At 40.1% G+C, this 26,021-nt stretch overlaps 2 protein-coding genes across 3 annotated transcripts; both read right to left on the bottom strand.

Annotated features, from left to right (window-relative positions):
• Positions 1-1,229: 1,229 nt before the first annotated feature.
• On the bottom strand, positions 1,230-5,202 carry LOC308392457 (phospholipase A2 inhibitor subunit B-like; the record flags this gene model as incomplete). The annotated part of the gene is made up of 4 exons (XM_080875517.1): positions 1,230-2,561; positions 2,823-2,897; positions 4,506-4,619; positions 5,055-5,202. 4 exons carry the CDS (start codon positions 5,200-5,202, stop codon positions 2,179-2,181), a joined length of 720 nt encoding a protein of 239 aa, XP_080731643.1. The 3' UTR covers positions 1,230-2,178.
• A 10,806-nt stretch (positions 5,203-16,008) lies between these two features.
• Positions 16,009-24,993, bottom strand: LOC308392456 (mannose-binding protein C-like). 2 transcript variants are annotated; one of them, XM_080875516.1, is made up of 5 exons: positions 21,014-24,993; positions 20,676-20,856; positions 18,952-19,056; positions 17,462-17,527; positions 16,009-16,635 (listed from the first exon to the last, which is right to left on the bottom strand). In XM_080875516.1, the coding sequence occupies exons 2-5, from the start codon at positions 20,839-20,841 to the stop codon at positions 16,253-16,255; spliced, it is 720 nt and encodes a 239-aa protein (XP_080731642.1). In that variant the 5' UTR covers positions 20,842-20,856; positions 21,014-24,993; the 3' UTR covers positions 16,009-16,252. The 2 variants fall into 2 exon arrangements, with proteins under 2 accessions (XP_080731642.1, XP_080731641.1); XM_080875515.1 differs by having other exon boundaries at positions 20,676-24,993.
• Positions 24,994-26,021: the final 1,028 nt, after the last annotated feature.

The following is a 26,021-nucleotide window of genomic DNA, read 5'->3' as shown; positions in this document are numbered from 1 at the left end:
TTTAAAATCCACACTATGATCAGTGTGGATTTCATTTTTGTTACATGGTCAAGATGCTGAATTACTTACACCAGACGCCATGAAAAGGTCCTCTTCTCTCTCCCAGGTTCAGTCGATGGGTACTTCTCTCCATACTTTGATTGCATGTCCTATTTAAGAAAACATAGATAAAGTATCGAAATGAGTATAAACTATATGGGTGACTGCCAACAAAGTGCATGCTGAAGCCAAAGGTCTAAATAATCATCATACCTCAAGAAGCATGTCACTGATGAGCCTGATTCTCACTCCTTTAGCTCCTCCCCTTAATGAAACTACATCCATCAGTTTTGGAGTCCAATGGCCACGTTTAGCCAGATTCAACGCTTACAGTGGTTATTCTCTTGAATTATTTTTTAATCTGTAGATTACACATACAGAAAAAATGCTATAAAAAGCTTTGACCATTATTACAAACAAATGTCAGGCTTTACAAATGTTTTCTTCAAAAGGAACCTGTTATTTTAAAAGTATTAAATTTAAATTTACTTAAAACTGATAGTGCAGACAGATGATCCACCAAAATCACAATTTAATATATTTTTAAAATATTAAATGATTTTTATCTATGCACAAATTACTTATATAAAAACTTAAAGACAAGAAGATTCACATAGTCTATGCCTGGATGTTACTACCAAAATAGTAACATTTCTTACATGTGGTAGTACAAAATATTTGCTCAACTGTATGAGAATAACATCAGACACAAATCCACTATTGGTCATAACAAAATTGACTAGCACAAAGGCATTGCTTTAGTAGAAGTGTTTGTTACATTCTGGCAGAGGCAGACTGTATGTATTATGAAAAGGACCCAAAATGCAGACACCATGAAACAAAACTTAAATGTTAACAGAAAGCGAGCCGTTTATTAAGGCTGGTGAAAACATTACAAAACAAAAGGCAGAGGAGAAGCTAAACAATAACCTAAACTGGGAGAGCTAAGATAACACAGAAACCCAAAACATGAACCCTAACATGGACACAAAAATACCTAGAGCACAGAACCTGGAAACATGACACAAAGGACAACAGACAACCTGACAATGACACACTGAAAACAGAGGACTTAAATACACAGGAGGTGATTAGGGGAAGTGGGAACACATGGAGGAACAGCTGACTGACATGAGCCTAATGATAGTACAAGGGAAGTGAAACTAAATACAATGAACAAAGAACACACGACTCCTTCAAAATAAAACAGGAAACATGAGACAGACATGATAATACAAACTTGATAACATAAGACACGCAGCGTGAAACACAAAGGGTGAGGGAAACTTAAATACAGGGGAAGAAAACACAAGGAGTCTAATAACCAAATGAACTTCGCTAATCTAATGAACTTAAACATAAACAACATCCAAATAAACTAAAACTTAAAACGCTGGGTCAACAGACCCAAGAACATGACAGAGTTATTTGAAAAAAAAAATGTTACTTACCTTAAAATTTCTTTAACATCTGCCTGCAAATCCACCATCCACATTTAAACATTTTACATGTCTGAGTATTTCTCTCATGATAAAACTGTGGTTATAAAGCATTTATCTAGTGAAACATATATGTATGATTTTAATCTTAGAAAGTGCAATGTACAAATTGATACAATCATGCTCAGGTAATGAAGGTGAAATGATTTAATCAAAATGATAATGTACTGCTGCTACATTCCAGGTTACAAGCTGCTTATTCATTTGGAAGCTGAAAAAATCAATACATTTAAATCTGGAAACAAGCCACAGACTAGCCTCAGACTTTGAGCTGCTAATTCTCATTCCAGCCATGTCACACTCACTAACAAGTTTGTTGTTTGATCAAGTCATGCAAATAAAGCAGAGATGAGATGCTGGGGCCACCAAACCAGAACACCCTCCATGACTTCTCACTTTGCTGGATGAATATAAATATGGCTACTGTATGGTGAATGGTTACTAAATACTGCAGGTCTCGAAAGAATTTTTCATTTTACCTAAAAATGTAATAAAAGATTTGAAAGAATGATTTGACCTGTTTTATAGGAATAGGAAAATTGCGCCAGATAGATGTGTGATTACATATTTGTACTCCATTTGATTTCCCCACACCAGAACCCAAAGAGTTACACTTTACTTCATGTAATCAAAGGCATTTCTATAACTGACAAACAATGTAAGCATTCATAGAGCATTCACTTGTCACTCTCCAAACACCGTCTTCTGACAGCGTGGTGCAGCTTGGATCCTGGATGGATTTGTCTGGCTGCCCTTCTGCCCAGCTGGTAAAGGTCAGAGGTCGGTTTATCATATCAGCTCCAAAGTTTCCCTCTGCTCTTCTATTGCTGACATTAATCCAGACTGTTTTAGGACTGTTTTCAAACACTTCAGTGAGTAAGCTATTCTCTTTATCACTCTGGGGCAAAGCCAGCGCTAATCCTCGCTGGGAGCAGAACTCAACAGCTTGGAGGAAAGAGCCTCTTTCCTTGTTGGACACAAAATATTTTCCATCAACTCTTCGGGCAAAATCGTAGTTTATAACTGAAAAAGAAAGCAGCATAGAAAGAGAAATTGGAATGAACTACTTTTATTTTAAAGAAACCAGCAGAAAAAAGGCTTCGTCTAGTCATTACACACCATGTATCCTTCCATTTAGCTTTATTGCTCAAAGTTCAAATTATTATGTTAAATAATAATCTGAAAGATAATTGAAATTTTAAAAGCAAACAAGGAAACCCCCCAGAGTTATTAATGATGGAGTTACTGTAAAACCTATGTCCTGTTGCTGCTGATGACACTTACCCAGCTCTAACTTGGTTATTGTTTCCTTTAGGGCTCTAATGGTTTGAAGGTCCTGGTCTATGTAACCAAAGAGCTCTAGATCAAACAGATAAAATTATCAGTGTTGTAGTCATTTGGGACCAACATTTCTTTGTGTATGTTTAAAATTGCAAACTGTTATTAAATAAAAGCTAGTTTTTCTCTTTTGAGCGTCAAATCTCTAATCATGCACGGCGTCAACACGTTAGCACGGTTAGCTCATTAGCGCGGTTAGCTCGTTAACGCGTTAGCGCCATCAGTCTGCGCTAACTCACTAACGGAGATTTGCCAAGTTAATGCGGTTATGGCGTGAACTCCATTTTAACGAGATTAATGCTGACAGCACTAGTAATTACGGAGCCCTGCAGGGGACATGGGAGAAAAAAAAATTAAGACGGACTTTTGCGAGATCTCGCAAAACAAACTCGGGATCTCGCAAAAGTTGAATTCCAACAATGGCGGCAGCTACTTAGTTGTAATATTACTCTTTCTGGGTCACAAAATACACTTTTAAGATATTTTGAGGCGTGAATGTAGTTGTGTAAACGTCAGATACCTGCTCGGTTTACAAGACATCACATATTTGCAAAAGTGCTCCGACGTTTTTGGAGATGTGACACCCACTAGCTCGAAGCTAACGGGAGGTCGAGACCTACTACAGCCGGGAGGAACACCGCTTTCCCGGCACATCGTGCCTCGACCTCCCGGTCGGCTTCGAGCTGGCGGCCTCCGAAGAATGCGGCTGAAACTTTTGCGAGATCCCGAGTTTGTTTTGCGAGATCTTGCAAAAGTCCGTCTTAATTTTTTTTTCTCCCGTGTCCCCTGCGGTGCTCCGTAAGTAATCAATTAAAATTATAGCTAAGATGCATTTTTTCAAATACCACATTTCTGTGTCTTTCACATTCCAAAACACATTACACTAAATATCGTTCTAAACCAAGGATCAGGTACCCCAGCATAAACAGAGTAATATAGTGTATGCAGTGAAGTGCCAAGAGGACTGCTGTGAGTAGTGACACTATATAAAACAACAATTTGATATTAATAAACCCTACTGATTAAAATGGTAAAAGTAATTTGTATAAATTACATTTAAAATTCTGCATCAAATTTAACAGAGGTTGTTTTTACTTTTGCTCCTGTCAGTCCATTCAATCATCAGAGTCAGCTCCTATCACTGCCATTGATATGCCTAGTACAAGTCCTACTACACTCATGCTTGCCTCAATAGATTTTTATTTGGCATAGTCCTTGATTTTAGTACTTGTGTTGGTTTCACCTCAAGTCCAACACCCAGAGACTCTATACTCAAGCGGAAGCAAGGAAATCAAGGACTAGTGAGAACCACTGTCCAGGAGAAGACAACAAAGATCCATGAGTACATCAAAAACATGGCCACAACCAATTATGTGCTTAGTGAATATCTCAGGCAGAAGAGCAGCAAGAAGAGGAAAAATAATGGGAGTACAGCCCCCTGTACGGCATTTACGACAGATAGATACAACGAGTGGTTGGACTGAAAGAAAGAAAGTTACAATGGTTAAGGACACTGAATGCATCTATGGGAATGTTTCATAGCAAAGAAAGTAGTTGGTGCTGCCCTTGTGTGCAAAAATGAAAAATAAAACTTAGTAACTAATGAAACTAATAAAAATTGATCTTCACCTGTTCTGCAGTCAGAATCTTTTCCAGATTGTCCAGGAAGTCCAGGTGTTCCAACAAATCCACGGTTTCCAGGTAGTCCAGGAGGTCCATGTGGTCCATTAACTCCAGTATCTCCTTTAAAGCAGGTATGGAAGTATCATACCATATGTTCAGATATTCACTCACAGCCCAAAGAGGAAAAATTCTCTCACAACGTTAGGAAACTGGTTATACAGAGCTAAAAAGCAGTTAAATACCTTATTATTAATTAATCACTACTCAAATGGGAATTTTAGCTTCACGTCAGCACCAAAAAAAGACCATATTTAATGCACTTAACCATATATCTAAGTATAAAGTGTATATAGAAGTATAAATATATTGAGCCTCCACTATCTGATGTCATAAAATGCTCATTCAGTGTCACTGCCATTCATACTTTGTAGCATAAGCCTCTGTTGATACATCATGAAAACTTATTTGGCTATACAAAAGAATTGTAACAAGCTTTAGATAAACTATAAATAGTATCTGGTCAGTAGTCTTGTGGTTTGTAGGATTATTGCTCACCTTTTTGACCTACTGGTCCTGGTACTCCAGGTGGACCAGCTGGTCCAGGAAGTCCACTGTCTCCTTTGGGACCACGAGGACCTGGATTCTGACTGTACCCAATTGGAGCCACCAGGAAAAGGATACAAAATTGGAGCCATGCCATCATTGTTTAAATGCAGAGCTTAAAGATAAACAAGAAGGTGTTAAAGGTTTTCAAAGTTATTCAGAGATGTTAATTTGTTAAATGGTATTAACATTAAAATATAATAAAAACTCACCAGTATACAAGCAGTTATCCACTGGGCTGCTTTGTGTGCTGCTTTCAAACAAATACAGCTCAGAACTCAAAGTCAAAAATATATGAGCCACTCGTTGAAGAGGAAATAAAAACCAGGTGAGTATTTGATTGGAAACAAGGCAGAAAAGAGACAAAAAAAACTATGAGGCCCAAAGCCTTCCTCTTTGTAACAAAAAAGGTCTGAGAAAGACTAAAGTGTGTATAGACAAACGTCCATTCAAGCAACATCATTTGATAACACTTTATAATAATTACACACTATAAAGGATTAACTAGGTGTTAGTAAGTGCTTTATTTATCACTTATAAAGTATTGCTCCTCCTTATTATGTAATTTATAAAGTTATATTCAGCTCCAAAGTGTCTTGTAATTTGTTTATTTAAGCTGACTTTACATGTGTGAAAGAACAACATCACTCTTACTATTTTGACTAATTCAGGAGCATTTTGGACCTGAACCTGAGTGGGTGCTGAGTTATCTTACTAAAGCTCGGTAACAGACTACAGACCTGAGGAAAGTTGAACTTTAGGAATCAACTAAAGTAATTAAAAACATCCCAGAGACATTTTCCTGCTTATTGGCTTAATATAATGGGCATTTTGTTTATAGTGTTTACAACTGTTCGTGAGGCTCTGTGAAACAGTTACTTTTGTGATAATCTCATTCATATTTTATTTTAAATGAAGAAGCTTCAGTATTTTAAAGGTAAGATATCCTGTAGCTCCAACTTCTCTTTCTGTCTTAAACCCCTCTTACCATCTTAGACGCTGTTCCAACTTACGTTGCAATCTTCTGCAAATCTCTGGGGGTTGACATTTACACCTGGCAATAAATATTGGTATGTTTTGTATCTCTTTTTGATTTGTCTGTCATTTTTCTGTTGTCAAGATAACCAAGACTTTGTGAGCTACTTGATTTTCATTAATAAATGCTTTATAAGGTAAACATAATAATCAATTTAGATGAAGTCACACAAAATGGTTAAATGACTACCAGTAATTGCCTGAATTAACTATGAATTAAAAAAAAATAAGTACATAAAATAATAATCAAATAAGGTTTTATAAAATTCTCTATTAATAAATTCACAAAAAATGAGCTCATACCTTAATCTTAATAGTGCATGTGAACTTAATAGTATACATGTAAATACTTTGATCACAGTTATATATTATATATGCATGATACATGAACCTATTAATCAAGAATAAACATTTATATCAGTTTTTTAGAAAGGAGGAGTAACGCTTTATAATGTTTTATGAATGATGACTGAAACACTTACTAATACCTTACTAATGCTTAATAGTGTGTCTTTATTATAAATTATATATTTTAATAATGTATATACTCTTATGGTTTTCTGCACTGATGGCTTTGATAGGATTGAATCACTAAGATTCATACCTCTCCGACCTTTTACATCTTTACGTTCCATCCCGTGCTCTCCGATCTCAGGACTCTGGCCTTCTAAAGGTTCCTAGAGCCAGAAAAAAGACAATTGGAGAGCGTGCTTTTTCTTTTCGTGCCCCGTTTCTGTGGAACACCCTCCCTCAAGATGTTAGGCAGGCATGCTCCGTGGAGGTTTTTAAAACTAAGCTGAAGACACATTTGTTCACCTTATCTTACAAGTCTTAATTCTATGGCTTTTAGTTTTTAAATTCTTACTGTTTTTAACTTGTATTGTGTCTTTTACGTGTATTGCTATGTATCGCTTTTTATTATTATTATTATTTTTTTTATCTCTTTAGTTTTAAACAGTTGTACAGCACTTTGTTTGAAAGCGCTTTATAAATAAAGTTATTATTATTATTATTATTATTATTAAGATTGTGCACTTTCAGATGACAGATGATCAAAATGTTTCTTTTTTCAATTAAGCTATTAAACTATTGCTACTGCCTCAGATTCTATCCATCCATCCATCCATTCGCTTCCGCTTATCCTTTTCAGGGTCGCGGGGGGCGCTGGAGCCTATCCCAGCTGTCATAGGGCGAGAGGCAGGGTCCACCCTGGACAGGTCGCCAGTCTGTCGCAGGGCCAACACACAGGGACAGACAACCATTCGCACTCACATTCACTTGCACATTCACACCTAGTGACAATTTGGATTATCCAATTAACCTATCCCCACAAGCCTCAGATTCTATTCAGTTACAATTCATTTGTTGTTTTTTATCAATTCATTGTGCATGTTTTCAGATGTGATCAAATTTTAAAGCGAAACAATGAATAGACATTACTTTTTTGAAACCAGGTCATTTATATTTCTTTGAAATGTATCATGTTGGAATGGTGAGCAGTGGAGCCATAAAGTTGTGCACCGTCCAGACCTCTAGCCACCTTCCTGTCTCTGGCCTGCAAAGATAGAAACATACACGTATCCACTTTTTTTTCTTTTTCTTTTAGCATGTCCTGTTTGGTTCAAGAAAAAAGCAATACAATAAACACAACACCATTGCAATAACCTATAACGTGTAATGATAATGGATTGGATTTATATAGCGCTTTTCAAGGCACCCAAAGCGCTTTAAAATGCCACTATTCATTCACTCTCACATTCACTGACTGACAGAAGCGAGGCTGCCATATCGCGCCATCGGCCCCTCGGGCCAACACCAGTTGGAATTAGGGCTGGGCAAAACGATTATTATCCTAATCGATGAATCTAGCGATTAATTTTTCGATGCATCGATTAATCTAACGATTCATTTTTCAATCCGATTCGATTTCGATTCGATTCGATTAACGATTTTCCCCCCATTATTTGACTTGTATAGCAATTTCACATTTATTAATTTATGTATATAAATGAAAAACACAAATTTATTCATTTGAAGACCTTTTAATAAAAAAAAATAATAATTGCAAAATAAAGTTGTAGAGGTCGTACAATCAATACAATAGAGATTGCACATTTCATTTCTTGTTAAATGCTAACATATATAAAATTAAGGAAAAGTTAACAAAACATTTCAAATAAATAGCAACAATGGTGTCTTTAAACAAACAAAATGTAACATTCACTTTGCTTTCTGCCAAAAAGTGCTCTTCATTCACAAAACAAAATCCACAATAACATTGTACTACAATCTTCTGTTTTTAACAAAAAATTTAATGTTTTGCAAAACAAATATAACAAAGGAAATCATAGCAAAAAATTAATAATATACAAACAGCAGCAATGGCGTCTTTGAACAAATAATGAAATGACAAGTTACCCCTAAGTAGGACTCTGTGACCAGACTTGTCCAAGCATCAGTGGTAAGGGAGATTTTGGATGTGGCTTTTTTTAGTTCATTCCTTAGTTTCTCCACTGAAGTTTCATACTTTCTCTCCATCATGCTTGTAAAATGACGCCTAGACGGCAGAGTGTAACCTGGTTGGAAAGTGGTCAGCATTTCTTTGAATCCCTCACCCACAGCAAGTGGTCTCTTGTCTTTTAAAATCATAGCTAAGACGCTCTCAGTAAGTACAGCCACCTCCTGGGGGGGTGCATGGTGTACTTCTTCTCTGACAGTAGTCCTCCAGACTTTTCTGTTTATTCCTGAAATCATAAATCACACACAGCACACAGATGAATTCGAATAATTACAAAATACTTATATGGAAAGCATAATATCAAAATAATTTGATAAGGATCTGGTTGAGCTAGATAGATACACACACACACACACACACACACACACACACACACACTGTTATGCCATGTGCTTTCATAGCATAACAGTAAGAGGTTAATAATAATCCCCAATGTTGAACATATGATATGCAGTAATCATGATGGCTGGAAAAGATAACGTTTAAACAGCCATAGCTGATGGCACCTTTACTGGTGCACTGCTTTCTAGTCATTAGATGGCATAACTTTGACCTATAAGATCAAGCTGGAGAAGCATAATGTATAAAAACAGCGTTCAAATAGGATGAAACACATTAAATTTGACAAATCAAGAGTTCATTGTCATTTTGCTTTTGCAAGCACTTTAACAATGTTGTAACAGTGTCCACGACGGCTACGTTTAGCAGGTGGTGCATTATCCTTGTTAACATTTCTCCTGCGGCCAATTCGCTGTCTCACATTTTTGTCTTTCGCCGATTCTGATAATCAGCCTGCGTGCATTCCGACTCATTTTGCCAGCATGGGCCACAAAAAAAAAACAATAACAACAGCAGCTGCTATATGTTACTGCTCAGCAGCTTAAATGAGTTTTGCATTTACGGAGGTTGGGTGCTTATCTCTGTGTCTATGAGTGAGTGTACGTCTACGTGGGGGGGCGGTCTGCATGAATTAACGGGTAAAAACTAGCGTTAGTGAAAAAGTTGAAAACTTACGGTGGTTTGTCCTTTGCAGAAGCTGCTCCTGGATGCCGTCGTTTGAGGTGCTGGTGCATAGCCGTCGTGCTTTTATGATAGGCCATTTCCACCTCACAAAGCCGGCAAACGACTGAATCACTTCCTTTTCTGTTAAAATATCCCCATACTGTAGAACTGCGTGTTCGGGTGGAGTGATTTAAGTTGACTGCAACTACCTCACTCATGATTCCGCTACTCGCTGCCGCCATGTCTTTTTTTGAAAGTGACGACGCATCGACGCAGATTTTTTTACGTCGACGTATTTTTTGCATCGACGTAATCGATTACGTCGACGCGTTGTCCCAGCCCTAGTTGGAATGTTGTTGCGCAGCACACAAGACTGACAGCACACAATGTGTTTTGAGGAAGCAGCCAAGAAAGATATAGCTTGTGTCTGTGAGCACCCATGTGTACACCTGTGTGGATGAGCACGCTTGTATTCAAAAGGTTTCACCATCGAGGATGTGGGGGTCCATAGCCCCGTCTCCCAGAGCATGAAGCAGGCATAGAGGAGACCCAGGCCCCAGACATCCAGAGGTCCGCAAAGCACGAGAGCCCAAGGAGGACCATGAGAGGGGCAGCTTCCTGTCGGAGAGCAGCAGGTGTCAGCACGGCCCCTCCTGAGAACCCTCAATGTCTACATGCATTTCAAATTGAGAGGTGGGCGCCGGCGCCAGAGGTGAGGTTGAATACACAGACCGTCCTCTGGACGCCGTATAGCGTGTCCGTGGAAACTCAAAACATCAGATGTCAATCAAAATCCTCTCATAGTCCCCTGAAAATAAGATTCTTGTGTGTTTTCTTTAAATTGTGTGGCTTATATGTACGGTCTCAGTGAAGCTACTTTTTTGCACTGTCCATAACACTCTCTTACACTCAGCCACTTTAATGTCATCTGACAATTTCTGTGTTCCTTTCGCTACAGTTAGTTACGCATATTTTCTGGAAATATTAACAAACAACACACTTAAATTGTTGTTTTAAGAACAACAATGCTTCAGATTTATAAAGCCCTTAACACTTAGATTAAGAGAATGATAGTCAGTGAGGTGAGGGACTTGCATGGGTCGCCATTCAAAGACTGGACTCAAAATGAGTTTCTAGGTAAAGAACTCCTTTCAGGGAACCTCACCTACGTTTCTTTTTTGCTATTAGAAGCAGTTTAAAACACAGAAAAAAGAAAACAAACAGGTGTAATTGTGAAACTAAAAAAGTTGTTAAACAAAACTGCAGATCTTGTGATTTCCCTGAGCTCTACAAACTAAAAAATCTGTTAAAATTTCAAACAATGAGCAACATAATTTCCATCCAGGGAATTATTTGATCGGTTTATCAGTGTAGCTCTAAAAATGGCAACATATTACCCACAATATGCCTTATTGCAGCAGCGATACAAAGAGCAGAGACTGAGGTTAGAGCTTATCGCTCTAACAAAAACAATATCGCAAGCTAAAGGAAAAGTGGAAATTTATAGATTTTTAGTAACACTGAAGTGTTTTACTTTTTTTCCACTTGACTGTTTTTTGTAAATTGTCTTTTAGCTTCTAGTTAGCTTCTTGTTGCAGGAATTGCCGTCTTGTGTGTGACTGGGTGCAGTAAGGAGTGTATGTGATGTGTGTGTGAGCATGCGCGTGAAGGAAACGCGGGGAGCGAAAGAGGGAAAAGAGAGAGAGAGTGTGTCATGGGTAGAGAGGGCGACCGGGAGCAGCGTTCTAACGGGCTACAGGCTATGCAGTGTGTTTTCGAAGTGTGCAGTACTGTTATTAAAGCCTCATCTCTTCAGTACTCTCCGGTGCCTCGGCTGATTTCTGTCTGCCTCACTACTCCACAAAAGTGAAGGGAGTTAACCCCGAAGGAGGACAAACTTCGGCCCTGGAGGAAGCATCTCCCCTCGCATCTCCCGACCACGGTCAGGGGACTGACGGCGAGGAATGGTTAACATTCTGATAGTTGACCAAAATATGATGTATTGAGAAAACACTTACAGTTCTGCTTTTAAAATGGCTCATAAGCAACAAACTAAGTAAAAAAAATGAAGGTTACTTCAAAGACTGCTTCAGAACTGCACAAGATTATTTGCCGTTAGCAGGTTGTTAATGCTATCCATCAAGTCTAACAGTCTGCAGTCTATGAACTAAATTCGGCTAACGCCAGCTAGCAATATTAGCTTGGTGGCAAGTAGCCTTCAGTAATAGTAACAAACACAGCAATAGTACATCGAAGATACTGAAGTGGAATATAACCCAGGTAGCTGCCACAACTAAAACAAGGTAGATGCAGTAGGCTAACATTAGTTTTTAAAAAAGAACTAACTTCCAGATGTTTCTTTAGGTTAGAGGTGGAATCTTTTCACACTGAGAGCAGCTTAGTTGCTGGCAAACAGAATTCGCATTGCATGGTCAGATTTTGCCCATCCCTTTATTCTTTAAATGTGAAGTGCTGTCGGAATTTCCACGTAAGAAATGCATTCCTGCCCATGCACTGCTGGCTCTGTTGTGCTGGCTCTGGGTCCATTGTGTAACTGACGCTACCAAAATTAACAGGACGCTTACATTAGAGCCTCTTATTGTGTGTTTTGTTTGGGTTTCCAGCAATACGTTGAATTACCAAAATTAGAGAGGGGATAGCGTAACATATGAAACAGGAAATGACCACCATGTAATCAATTTATTTCAACAAAGTAACTGTATTCTAATTATCACCTTTTTAAACTTTTTAAACACTGGACACAATTAGACAAGGTGGAAGCAATACTGAAGACAATGAACACAGGACAAGGGACTGTCAAAATAAAACAGGAAAGACACAGATATGGAGATGCAAGCTTAACATTGAGTCTGGGGAAGAAACAGTCATTCTGACTGCAGGAGACAGAGAGGGAATATAGAACGTGGACACAAGAGTAACTAGATGTGGAACACAGGGAAACCATAGTGACAGAAAACTAAAGACTAGAAACTATAAATATAACGTAAGCAGAAAACAGCTAAGAACCAGAAACATGAACGACACTAAATCAATGAATATCAATCACACCAGAAAACACATAAACACTGAGTCACAGACCCAGTGTCATGACACTATCTGGGCCCAGGATTCTTAATCTCAAGAGTTTCTATTACATTAGAGCTACAATAGCATCCAAATTCTTGTAACAAGCAACATCTGGACACACCTTGAACTTGGGTCTATGGGGTAGTGAAGCTATTAAACTTAACTTGGAGCGCCACCTAGTTTTCTAACAGGCAAAGCACTATTGAGATGAGGAGAATAAAATACTGATAAAACATGACTATAAAAAACTAACAAATTTTTATGAAAACAATTATGATGTCCTTGATTAATTAGTAAACATGTCTGTCACTGTACAGTTTGTTAACAGTTTTTAACATACTGTAAGGGAGGTTGAATTGCAAAAGGTGGAGGTGGAGGCGGAGACAGCTGTCAAGTTGTGACAGTTGGAACTCCAGCCGGCTTCCCTTCCTGCGACTGCCTCCATTCGGCAGGCAGACATACCGTTTGATGTGGGGAAAAACAGTCGTCTGGTTCCGGTGTTCCGCGACAATGAGGTTGACATCTACTTCGAGTCATTTGAGCGAATAGCCACAGCCTTGCACTGGCCACGGGACTCATGGGCCATTTTGCTACAATGTAAGCTGGCAGGTAAGGCTCAGGAAGTTTGTTCCTCGTTGTCAGCTGAGGACTGCCTGGACTATGACAAGCTGAAAAGTGCTATCCTTATATCCTTATGAGCTGGTCCCAGAGGCTTATAGGCAGCGTTTCCGGAGATTGAAAAGGGGACAGGGTCAGTCCTATCTTGATTTTGCCAGGGAAAAAAGTGTCCTTTTCGATTGGTAGTGTGCGGCCTGCAAAGCTGCTGACCGTGCTTCGATCTGTAAACGAATGCAGACAGAGGAATTTAAGAACGATTAATGGGGTGAATTTTATAATGGGAAATGACATAGCGGGTGGGAAAGTTTATCCTACCCCTGAGGTGACCAACAATCCTGTTGTAGAGCCTGTTTTAGATGCCCTGAGTCAGCATGACCTGACCACTTCATGCAATATACACTAATGGCCTTTGGCATGAAAAATGCCCCAGCTACCTTTCAACGTTTAATGCAGTTGGTGTTGGGAGATGTGTCCCAGTGCAATGTGTATCTAAATGATGTAGTGCTATACACAGACACATGGGCAGATCATATGTCCCTCCTGAGGACAGTGTTTCAGCGGCTAGCCGAGGCCTCGTTGACCCTCAATCTCACTAAATGCGAGTTTGGTAAGGCAACAGTCACTTACCTAGGTAAGCAGGTGGGGTTTGGACAGGTCAGCCCGGTGGAGGCGAAGATTGCTGCAATCTTAGACTACCCGATTCCAACCACCAGACGGGAACTGAAGCGGTTCCTAGGTATGACCGGATATTACCGGTGCTCCGGTAACCACAAACAATACAGGGAGTGCAGAATTATTAGGCAAATGAGTATTTTGTCCACATCATCCTCTTCATTCATGTTGTCTTACTCCAAGCTGTATAGGCTCGAGAGCCTACTACCAATTAAGCATATTAGGTGATGTACATCTCTGTAATGAGAAGGGGTGTGGTCTAATGACATCAACACCCTATATCAGGTGTGCATAATTATTAGGCAACTTCCTTTCCTTTGGCGAAATGAGTCAAAAGAAGGACTTGACAGGCTCAGAAAAGTCAAAAATAGTGAGATATCTTGCAGAGGGATGCAGCAGTCTCAAAATTGCAAAGCTTCTGAAGCGTGATCATCGAACAATCAAGCGTTTCATTCAAAATAGTCAACAGGGTTGCAAGAAGCGTGTGGAAAAACCAAGGCGCAAAATAACTGCCCATGAACTGAGAAAAGTCAAGCGTGCAGCTGCCAAGATGCCACTTGCCACCAGTTTGGCCATGTTTCAGAGCTGCAACATCACTGGAGTGCCCAAAAGCACAAGGTGTGCAATACTCAGAGACATGGCCAAGGTAAGAAAGGCTGAAAGACGACCACCACTGAACAAGACACAAGCTGAAACGTCAAGACTGGGCCAAGAAATATCTCAAGACTGGTTTTTCTAAGGTTTTATGGACTGATGAAATGAGAGTGAGTCTTGATGGGCCAGATGGATGGGCCCGTGGCTGGATTGGTAAAGGGCAGAGAGCTCCAGTCCGACTCAGACGCCAGCAAGGTGGAGGTGGAGTACTGGTTTGGGCTGGTATCATCAAAGATGAGCTTGTGGGGCTTTTTCGGGTTGAGGATGGAGTCAAGCTCAACTCCCAGTCCAACTGCCAGTTTCTGGAAGACACCTTCTTCAAGCAGTAGTACAGGAAGAAGTCTGCATCCTTCAAGAAAAACATGATTTTCATGCAGGACAATGCTCCATCACACGCGTCCAAGTACTCCACAGCGTGGCTGGCAAGAAAGGGTATAAAAGAAGAAAAACTAATGACATGGCCACCTTGTTCACCTGATCTGAACCCCATTGAGAACCTGCGGTCCATCATCAAATGTGAGATTTACAAGGAGGGAAAACAGTACACCTCTCTGAACAGTGTCTGGGAGGCTGTGGTTGCTGCTGCACGCAATGTTGATGGTGAACAGATCAAAACACTGACAGAATCCATGGATGGCAGGCTTTTGAGTGTCTTTGCAAAGAAAGGTGGCTATATTGGTCGCTGATTGGTTTTTGTTTTGTTTTTGAATGTCAGAAATGTATATTTGTGAAGGTGGAGATGTTATATTGGTTTCACTGGTAAAAATAAATAATTGAAATGGGTATATATTTGTTTTTTGTTAAGTTGCCTAATAATTATGCACAGTAATAGTCACCTGCACACACAGATATCCCCCTAAAATAGCTAAAACTAAAAACAAACTAAAAACTACTTCCAAAAACATTCAGCTTTGATATTAATGAGTTTTTTGGGTTTATTGAGAACATGGTTGTTGTTCAATAATAACATTATTCCTCAAAAATACAACTTGCCTAATAATTCTGCACTCCCTGTAAAAGTTGCATTCTGTCATTGGGCATACCCATGGGTCCGAGTACATCTCCTAAAAAACGACCTTGCACTGTAATCCCTCCTCCACCAAATTTACACTTTGCACAATGCAGTCAGACAAATGCCATTGTCTCTGAGAAAAAAGTCAGAATTCTGACTTTAATCTCAGAATTCTGACTTTTTTCTCAGAATTCTGACTTTAATCTCAGAATTCTGACTTTAATCTCAGAATTCTGAGATTAAAGTCAGAATTTTTTTTTTTTTCCAGTGGCCCTAATCCTCTTCCGTAATTAACAGATGATTTAGATGAACTGATGTAAATTAAACATAAAAGGTATCATGTCTGAATAAGGAACATAAGGATCATTTTGATCTTTTTTCATTGCTTTCTCACTTTTGGCATTACATAATCTTTAGTTGCCATCACACACAAGAAGGCTGAAACAGAGTTAGATTAAGCATGCAAAGCTGAAAATACACATATACACATAAATGTGGGATTTGTGTTTGTTTGTTTTGGGAGTTTTTTGCAGTTCTTCTCATGAGACATTTCTATAACTGACAAATGATGTGGACATTGAGAGAACATTCATGTGTCACTTGCCAGGAACCGTTTTCTGACAGCATTGTGCAGCCTGTATCCTCAATGGATTTGTCTGGCTGCCCTTCTCCCCAATTTTTAAAGGTCAAAGGTTGATTTTTCATGTCAGTTTTAAACTCCCCCTCAGCTTTTTTATTGTTCACATTGATCCAGGCTTTGGCTCTGAATTTGCCATGAACTTGAGTCAGTGCGTTGTTCTCCTCCGCGTTCTGTGGCAACGCCAGCTCTAAACCACGTTGGCTGCAAAACACTACAGCCTCTGAGAAACTGCCTCTGTGCTTGTTGGAGACAAAGTATTTTTGATCAACTATTTGGACAAAATCATAGTTTACAGCTGAAAAAAAGCACAGAAAAGTAAAATTAGAAAAAAGACATTTACTTGTAGGCAATCTTAAGGATATGTTTTCTGGCAAAATAATTGTTGCCTTTTCTAAAGCTTATCTAAAGATTCTTATTCAGTTAAATTTTATTTTACTAATATACCATGAATTGTCTCAAAAAAGAAACTTGGATTTTGAAGTAAAACCTCTAAATATGAGAATTTTATTAATGTTAATCAATAATATGTTCTTTACAGCTACTGCATTGGCATTGGAAAATTATTTTGTTACTGTTTATCAATATAGTTTTTACAGTGTTGACTTCAGGTTATTATTGTTGCAAACTGGTGGTATTTTAATAAAATAAAATTAAAAACTGACTATGTAGTCTTTTCTTTATCAATTTAAAGAATGCTGTTTATTATACTATTATTGATTACAATAGTGATGTGACCTCTTAGCTTCATTCAGTGACAGCAAATCTTTGCGTTAATCTGAACAAAATAATACAAATAGGCATCAATTTGAGTCCTGACTACAGCTGCTGGTCATCTGCAAGCTACTTTGCAACCCACTACCACACCAGTCCCTTCTGTGGCTGACAACAACATCTTGACTATTGTTACTTATGTCTGGTTTGCTTTAAATTGTAGGTGGGGGTGGTCTTAATACAGTTTTCTCCATTGAAGAGTCCTGTGTATGTAATAGTGATGCCAAACTCCCCAGAACAGAGATATACCATCAAATTTAAAATACAGCAGAAAGAAATAACAGCTGTCTGTTATGCTATAAAATAGCAGTTATGTATTTGAAACAAATGAATATGGATAAGATACTTACCAAGTTTAAACTTGGCAATTCTCTTCATTAGCTTTTCAGTGTCGCTTTGAAAAGAGCCAATAGGATCTGGACAAAACACATTAGAGTTAACAAAGTGTGTATTTATTCATTTGCATATTTAGTTATCTGTCTTTTTCCACGTCTCTCAAAACTGTAAAATAATTATGAAAACATAAGGGACATCTCACAATACAATGCATCTGGTGCTAAACCTGGTTCAGTATATACTAAAAGTTTTGTCTGCATAAAGGTTTTGTCATGGAGTCCCGGGACTCAGTGATTTTGGGTTTGGTGTATTATTATTATTATTATTATTATTATTATTATTATTATTATTATTATTATTATTATTATTATTATTAGTGATGTTCTAGCTTTGGGATTATTTGTGTTCTGGTGCTGGGATTCTGGGTTGGTGCTCCCTCTGTTGGTCCCTGGTGTTAGTCTTTCCTCTGTCTCGTCAGGTTAATCAGGTCCAGCTGTGTCTCCCACCTGTGTATGTGTGATTTCCCAGTGTCCCTCTGTGTGTTTTTATGTTGTGTAAACTCATGTACTCATGACTGGTCCGTCTGTGTTCGTCTCCTGGAAAACTGTCTGTGAATCCACTGTGTCCTCTCCCTGCTGTCCCCCTTCGTGTTCAGGATTGCTGTTAAATTACGTTTCTCCCAGTTTATGGTAAATGGCCTGCATTTGTATAGCGCTTTTCTAGTCCCTAAGGACCCCAAAGCGCTTCACACTACATTCAGTCATTCATCCATTCACACACACATTCACACACTGGCACTTCACACTTAGATTACCCTTAGTTCTGTTTTTGTAATGCCGTCTTTGTGTTTGCCTTTTGCAATAAACCTCCCTCACAACTCAGTAAGTGCCTGCATTTTGAGTCCTCTTTGTGGGATGTGTGGGAGCTGCAGCCCTGACAGGTTTACCAGACATACTTTGTATTAGATGGGACCTTGACTTCCCTAATAAGCTAAACCATAGTGAATTGTGATTCAACTCCCAAAACCATTATCCTTTCAGAAACCTAACCAATTAAGTTTAGAGACCAAACCTAGAGAAAAACTGAGAAAGTAAAATTAAAACTAAAACAAAAGAAAGATCAAATATAAGGAGAAAAAATGGTCTCAAAATGGAGTCAAGACAAACACCACCAACCTTCTTTGTTTTTAAGATTTTTGGTTTTCACTAGAAACTTAAAAGAGCATATTTTATGGGAATGTAGTTTTCGTGTGTTGTATATTTATGGTTAAACTGCTATTAGTTGTTCCCTTATTCACAAGTTGTCAACACAGTAGGTAGCCCTGCATGTTTTTGCCTTAGATGCCCTCCCTGACACAACCCCAAAGGGTTTTAAGTTTCACAGGATTGAATTCAGATATGACTTGTTAGGTAAATGTATAAACCACAACACCATAGAGCCACTATTAAAGTGTGTGTCTGTGAAGTTCCCTCTGGGATCAATAAAGTTATTCTTATGTTCTAACCTCGTCCACACATTATAATAGTTCCAGGTAGGCCAGGCAGTCCAGGTTTTCCCCTTGGTCCATTAGGTCCTGGAAATCCACGTGGTCCTAGAGGCCCTCTAGCCCCTAAAGTGAAGATATAAACACATCAAATAAGATGTGAAGTTCATACCAATGTTTCCAGTTTCTGGTTTTCCAGAGAAAAAAACTTTACCCTGTTGTTGTTTATAAATGTCGTCCATATAAGGTGGGGAAAATGATCATGTACACAACACAACAATGTGAAAAAATCCATGTTGGAGTCAAATTGTTAAATGTTGCCAATATTGTACTTAAATTTGTAAGTCTTGATTCAAACTATGTGATCAAACGTTACAAGGATTTTTTCCCCCTTAATAATAAACCCCTTTATTAAGAAACTGCATTTTGTATTTACTTGTTTTATCTTTGTCTAATATTCAAATTTGTTTGATGATCAGGAACATTTAAGTGTGACAAACATACAAAAAAAATATGAAATCAGGAACGCGGCAAACACTTTTTCAAACCAGTGTAGCTCTTACGCTAAGGAAGTTATGAGGGCTTACTTTTTCCCAAATATATTGTAGATATATTGATCCAGAACGTGGGCCAAATTCAAATCCGAACACATCACCACTTACTGTCACGGTCCTGGCTCGGTGACCCAGTGTTTTGTGTTGTTTATTATTAGAAGTCTGTTTTTTGTAATGTTTTTGAGGCTTCCCATGTTATTATATTTAGCTTCACCCAGTTTAGGTTTTTATAGCATTTTTAGTTCTTCCCTTCATTAGTTGTTTTGCAGTCTTTTGTAGAGCCTCTAATAAAGGCTGGCTTTCAGTTTAAAAGTTCTCTTGCATCTGTGTCTGCGTTTGAGTCCACATTATCTTATCTCCAGTTCGAACACACCTGGGGCACACATGACAACAGAATCTAACTGAAAGAAACCTACATACATAACATACACAACACAAGTGACTATAGCAATAAACTAGGAAACTAACACTGACATGGAGACTGAGACACACAAACTTGACGTAGACAAGGGAAAATTACATGGAGACATGACTGACAGGGTAAACAAGGCAAACTACAGAGACAGGGCACAGAGGGACCAAAGAGACACGGGCACTCAACTGTGGAGAAAGAAGGTGAATAAACATGGAAGCAAGACCGACAACATACACGGGACACTAGGGAAGACACACAGATGCTAGACTAAGAAAACCTGGGCTCAAAAGCGAACAAAGAACTAAGAACTAAACGCATAAATAATTAAAATAGGAAGCACTGGGAAATACTAGACACAAAAGACTAAACAATGTAGAACTATAAAGAAATCACATAAACCTCAAAACAACATTCAACAGTCCAAAATCAAAAAAGCACTGGGTCAAATACCCAGAACCATGTGAGGCACAAATATGTTAGACCATGAAGTAATTTCCAGGAAAATCTGTTTGTTTTTTAATTGAAGTATTTGTTGAACTACTGCTTACCGCAACTTACTGCATTTGGAATTTAAAAAAAAAACAAAAAAAAAAACCCAGATCATTGCTTGAAAATGTATTGTGCAGTTTATTTAGGTTTTTTGGTGGAAAAGAATCATACTGATAATGTAAAATTTTTAAAAACCTATAAAAAGTCCTGTACAATACACTTGGCATTATGGGGTTAAAAATAACCCTCCCTGAGAGTGTATTTGGGGGGATGTTTATCACACTCACCAGGTTCTCCTTTCAAGCCTTTCTGTCCTTGTTTTCCAGGTTCTCCATATGCCCCGGGTTCTCCAGGTGACCCAGGTGGGCCTTTAGGACCAGGAGGACCAAAAAGCTGACTGTAGCCCACAGGAGCCATGAGGCAGAAGGTTATGACAAAAACAAATGGCTTCATCTTCTTTATGCAACTCTGAAATGTGACATATTGGAAATTATTTTCTAATGAAAATCTTCTTCAATTTTTATGATAATTTAAATAAATGAAATCAAAGAAAAATAACAGTTTGTTTGGTTGCAGGTTGTCAGCTGAATAGAAAAAACTGTACTTTTTAGAGACAAATACTCACAGTTTAAATGACGAATGATATGGATGTGATCCTTCTTTGCAGCTTCCAAACAGAAGTGGCAAAGAAAAAAGTCAAAGTCAGATATATAAGACATCCAGCCCAGCTATAATGAGAGACAGGTGAAAAAAAACAGAGTCTGCCTCTGGTGTCATAATCGAGAGTTCACTTACAACCGATGCCTTTTAAAAGCTTTTCCTTCCACTCACAAAAGGCAAACCACTGTGATCAGTCAAACATGAATAATCAAAAGGCCTGCATTCCTAGATCTGAAATATAGCAGGGTTTAGATTAAAGATAAATAGAATCTGATCAGTAATGTTGGTTCGGTATTGGTGAAAGATTTTCTTATTTACAGTTTATGTTAGTGTTCTGATCATAATTCCAATTGACATTTAGTAAATATGATCAAGCAGTAATTTCACAGTTATTAGAAAGGATAGCCAGATGCAGATGATGTAATTTTTTTAAACTGAATTTTTATAAATGTAAATTGCAAAGTTATTCAGTTATGTTAGTGTCAAATTGTATTAAAATGAAAATAAAATAGAAACTCACCATTATACGTAAGTAGTTATCGTCTAGTTGTGCTGCTTCATGTACAGCTTTAAAACAATTTCAGAACCCAAAGTCAAAAATATCTGACACTCTTTGGAGAGGAAATAAAAACCAGGTGAGTATTTTGTGTGTATTCTGTGTTGGACACAGAAAAGAGGGGGAGCATGAGGCCCAAAGCCTGCCTCTTTTTAGCTAAAACACTCTGAGAAAGACAAATATGTGTATCATAAAACAAATTGTAGTTCAAACTTTACTATTTTATTATATTAAACCACAAAGAACACAGACTTATCTTTGATGAAACATGTATTTTACATAACTGTATAGGTTCAGGTCATGGTAATCTGAGGAGCTTGGAAAGAAAAACCATACGACTGTTTTAAATTTCTTGAAGACATTTTGTCTCTCATCCAAGAAGCTTCATTAAGTCTGAGACCAAATGGTGGAGACTCCCAGGATTTTAAGCGCTAGTGGGAGTTTTCCTTCAAGAAGGTTGTTGAGCCATTATTGATCATGTTCCTCATCACGTGTGCCAAGGTTTGAAAAAGAGTGTGGGTCATTATTATCAGAGTTTTCAGTTGAAACCACTGTGAAACCTTGCCTCACCCTATCATGTGACTTACTGAGATCAACTGACACAAGATGTGAGTGGGCATTAAGGCACCTGAGAAGGGATCTCAAAACTGGATTATAGATGATAGACAGTTGGTGTCTGTGACACAAAGGACCCGGAAGTACACACTGTTAACAGGCTGGTTACATTTTATTTGCAACTTTTTAAATAATTCTGATCAGCTTTCAGCTGACATGTTCATGGTGCAGCCTTTTTCTCTCCTGTCGCAGCTGGTAACTGAAATAGCACGACTGATCACACCAACCAGTCCCAGCTGGTCTGCCACCCTTCTGGCACTGCTCACCGGACACACTGCCCTACCAGTCCTTTGCAGCAGAGCTGCAGACCACACCCCTGCCACATACCTCCAGCACCCAACTAAGGCCAGAGAGCCATCCGGGCGACCCTACCACCCACGAGAGGGAGAGGAAATCAGCCATGACCACCTTGAAATGAAAAGACTGGAGAGCGAGATACCACTGGGTGATTAAGTAGATCCCAGTGGGGATTCAAGATGGTGTCTGTGTGTGTGGCTTGCCATCAGCTGTTACCTGTTTTGATTCTACTAACCCTGCTTATATCTGTTTTTCTCAACAATGTCTTTACTCTTTTGGTGTATGATTTCCAATCGCTATTAACCATCCGAGCCACTGTTGATGGGCAGTATCATATGGCCCCAGGAGGTGAGGATTACCGAGTCCCATCTGTGGTAGAAACCGTACCACTGTTTCTCTGCCGTTATCCACCTAGCCTTCCCCTCAGGAAGAAATCCTACAGAAGGCGAGGGAAACGGGGTGGAATACTGGTAAAACTCAGAAACTGCGTCGCTACTTACACGGCAGCCTCGGACATCAAGTTGTTCATCTCCTGGAATCGGCACCCGTTCCCGATTCCAGGGAGCATTCCAGAGAAGATATCCAGCATTCCAGGGAAAATATCCAGCTTCCACGGTATCCTTCCCCACGTCTTCGCAGGGGTGAAGTGGATTACCAGAATCTTCACCCTCTGGATCGATCATTCGAGCCCACGGTGAATACTACATTAGCTAAACTGGCCCTGGTTAACGCCAGGTCGTTGGCTAAAAAGTCATCCTGAATGACTTTTTCACCGCTCGCAATTTGGACTTTCTCCTGGTGACTGAAACGTGGCTCACCTTGGGTGACTTTAGCTCGTTTTCTGAACTTTCTGCTACTACCTCAATTCACCCCGAACCACGGGCCGGGGCGGCATATTAGCCACTGTTTATAAAAACTGTTTCAACTGTTGTCAGTTACCAGCAGACGCCTACAGCAGCTTTAAACTGCAGTTATTTGAAATTTGTTTGTCTACTCTTGTGCCATGGGCGCTAGTGTATCGACCTCCGAAATATAATAAGGACTTCATACAAGACTATTCTGAATTCTTGACAAGAATTTTTCCAAGTTATGACAGTATTTTAATTGTGGGGGATTTTAACATTCACGTTTGCTGCCCAAACACTCCACTGGCCAATGACTTTTTTAATCAGATAGATTCTTTTAATCTTGTTCAGTCAGTTAACGGCCCAACATGTGAACGTGGTCATACTTTGGATTTGGTCCTATCTTGTGGCCTGTCACGTCTTGACATTGAAATCTGTCACATAATTTTTTCTGACCACATACCTGTAGTATTTGAGTTTCCTCTCTTAGGTCAGCCCATCAAATCAGATGTGCCTAAATACAGATCTCATATGATTAACTCAAATACTTCAGATCGCTTGGCTTGTTTGTATAAAAATTTAAATCTTGCATTACTTTTTTTTTTTTTTTTTTTTTTTTTTTTTGCCTGTCCCGTTTGGCTCTTTTTCCATCAGAATTATTGTCTAAAGGCAAAGAAAGATGCCCAACGGATTTACTTTACCAAATTGACCATCCCAGCCTTGCCATAATGGTCTATTTGATTCACCTTTTATTGTTTATTTTATTTTCACTTGCTGAATACGGGACAGACTTGACTGGGGGAAAGAAGGGGAGAAAGAAAGAGGGAAAGAGAAACAGCTGAGAAGAGGGACGGGGGAGAAGGGCAAAAAACAAAAACCAACAGAATGGGCAGAAAAAAGAAAAAGAAAATGCATATATCGATCACCTGGATCACCTGTTGAGAAAGAAAAAGGAAAACAAGCAGAAGAGAACAAGAGTAATAGAATAAACAACATCACAATGATATATGGGAATATAACAGTAAATACTAAATATTAAACATTATTGTGCAGCACATAAGATCAACAGAACACAGTGTGCTTTGAGGTAGGAGCCATAAAGGGTGTAGTTTGTGTGTGTGAGCACCCGTGTGTACACCTGTGAGCATGGACGCGCTTGTTTTTTTAAAAGGTTCCTTCATGTAATGATCTGCTAGAGGGTGTGGGGGGGCCACAGCCCCGTCCCCCAGGGCATGAAGCAGGTATGGAGGAGATCAAAACTCCAGACATCCAGAGGCCCTCAGAACACAAGAAACCAAGGAAGACCAACAGAGGGGCAGCTGCGCCACTGTCCCAGAAAGAGCTGAGGAGAGTCCCGGATGAGGGCTCACTCAGCAGCCGCGGAGCAGAATCCAGGGGGAGTTGCAGTGACGCGCCCGTGAGCTCCGCTGGCAGCCAGCTGTGCCTGAGTGACCGAGCCCCAGGCCGAGAGGCCGGGGGCACCCCACCTCCGAAGTGGCCCGAGCGAGCCCCAGGCTCCAGGCCCCGATAAGCGGCCGCCAAGGAGTGAGCCGGTGTGTACCTGTACGCCCACCCCCAGACACAAAGAACCACCAACGCACCGATGTCTGAGGGAGTCCGCCACTGGCAGGGGAAGTGGTGGTGGGGGGAGATAGGCCTCCAAACCTTGGAGGGCCTGAGATGTCCCCAGAGAGGTGGCGTCTGATACCCAACCTGACATATAGACACAGACATACAGGCACACACAGATACAAACATCCATTCCCACCCTCATGCTCTCATATGCACTTGCTCCACACTCAACCAACGTGGAGACAGACATAAAGAGACGCTGTACACACGATCACACTCCCCAAGCGTACTCTACGAACCAGGTCTAGGTACCCTTGCCCCTGGAGGGGGGAACTGCACCCAGACCCAGGTGGTGTTACCCTTTTCCCTGCGGTGGGGAGAGGCAGACCGCCCTGACTCCGCAGCAGCAGGGAGGCCCCACACCCCAGACCGCAGCCGGACGGCCATCTCCTCCTCCTAGCCCCCCTGCTCCAGCGGGCCGCAGAGAACGGGGGTGAGAGAAGACTCCAAACCTCCCTCCACCCGCTCATTGTAGTGTTGATGCATGTGTGTTCTAAGGTGCATTTAAAACCCAGGAGGGCATGGAGCTACCTGCCAGAGAGCAGCAGGTAAGCGCATAGTCCCTCCTGCTAGCCCTCCATGTCTACGTGTATTTAAAATTGAGAGGTGGGCAACGACGCCAGGGGTGAGGTGTACACCCTGATGGTAATTTGGATTCCGTGTGTCGTGCCCACCCCCAAGATCCTATATGTATGTGTAATGAGAGTGTGAGCAATGTGAATGTCTAAGTTGTGGGATAAAATTGAGGCAGAGGCAGCCAGAAGGGGACAGAGGGGGGGGGGGGGGGGGTAGTCTCCTCTGCACCCTGGTGACATACCCCTACTCCAAGGCCCTGCATGTGTGGGTGGTTGTGGTGGAGCGGGAAGAGGGAGGCAGCTGGAGATGGGGAGGGAAAGAAGGGAGGGGCAAGTGACCCCTCCCTGGGGCCAGCTCCCCCGTTGACCCCAGTAGGCACCCCCATACTCCGCGACCCGCCAGGGAAAGGGGGCCCAGGCCCATCCAGACCAGTGCAGCAGCGCCTCCGGGCC

The sequence above is a fragment of the Rhamphochromis sp. 'chilingali' genome (genome assembly GCF_963969265.1).
Source record: "Rhamphochromis sp. 'chilingali' genome assembly, chromosome: 2".
NCBI lineage: Eukaryota > Metazoa > Chordata > Actinopteri > Cichliformes > Cichlidae > Rhamphochromis > Rhamphochromis sp. 'chilingali'.
Note: the sequence above shows the minus strand (reverse complement) of the source record. Positions and strands in the feature narration are given on the sequence as shown.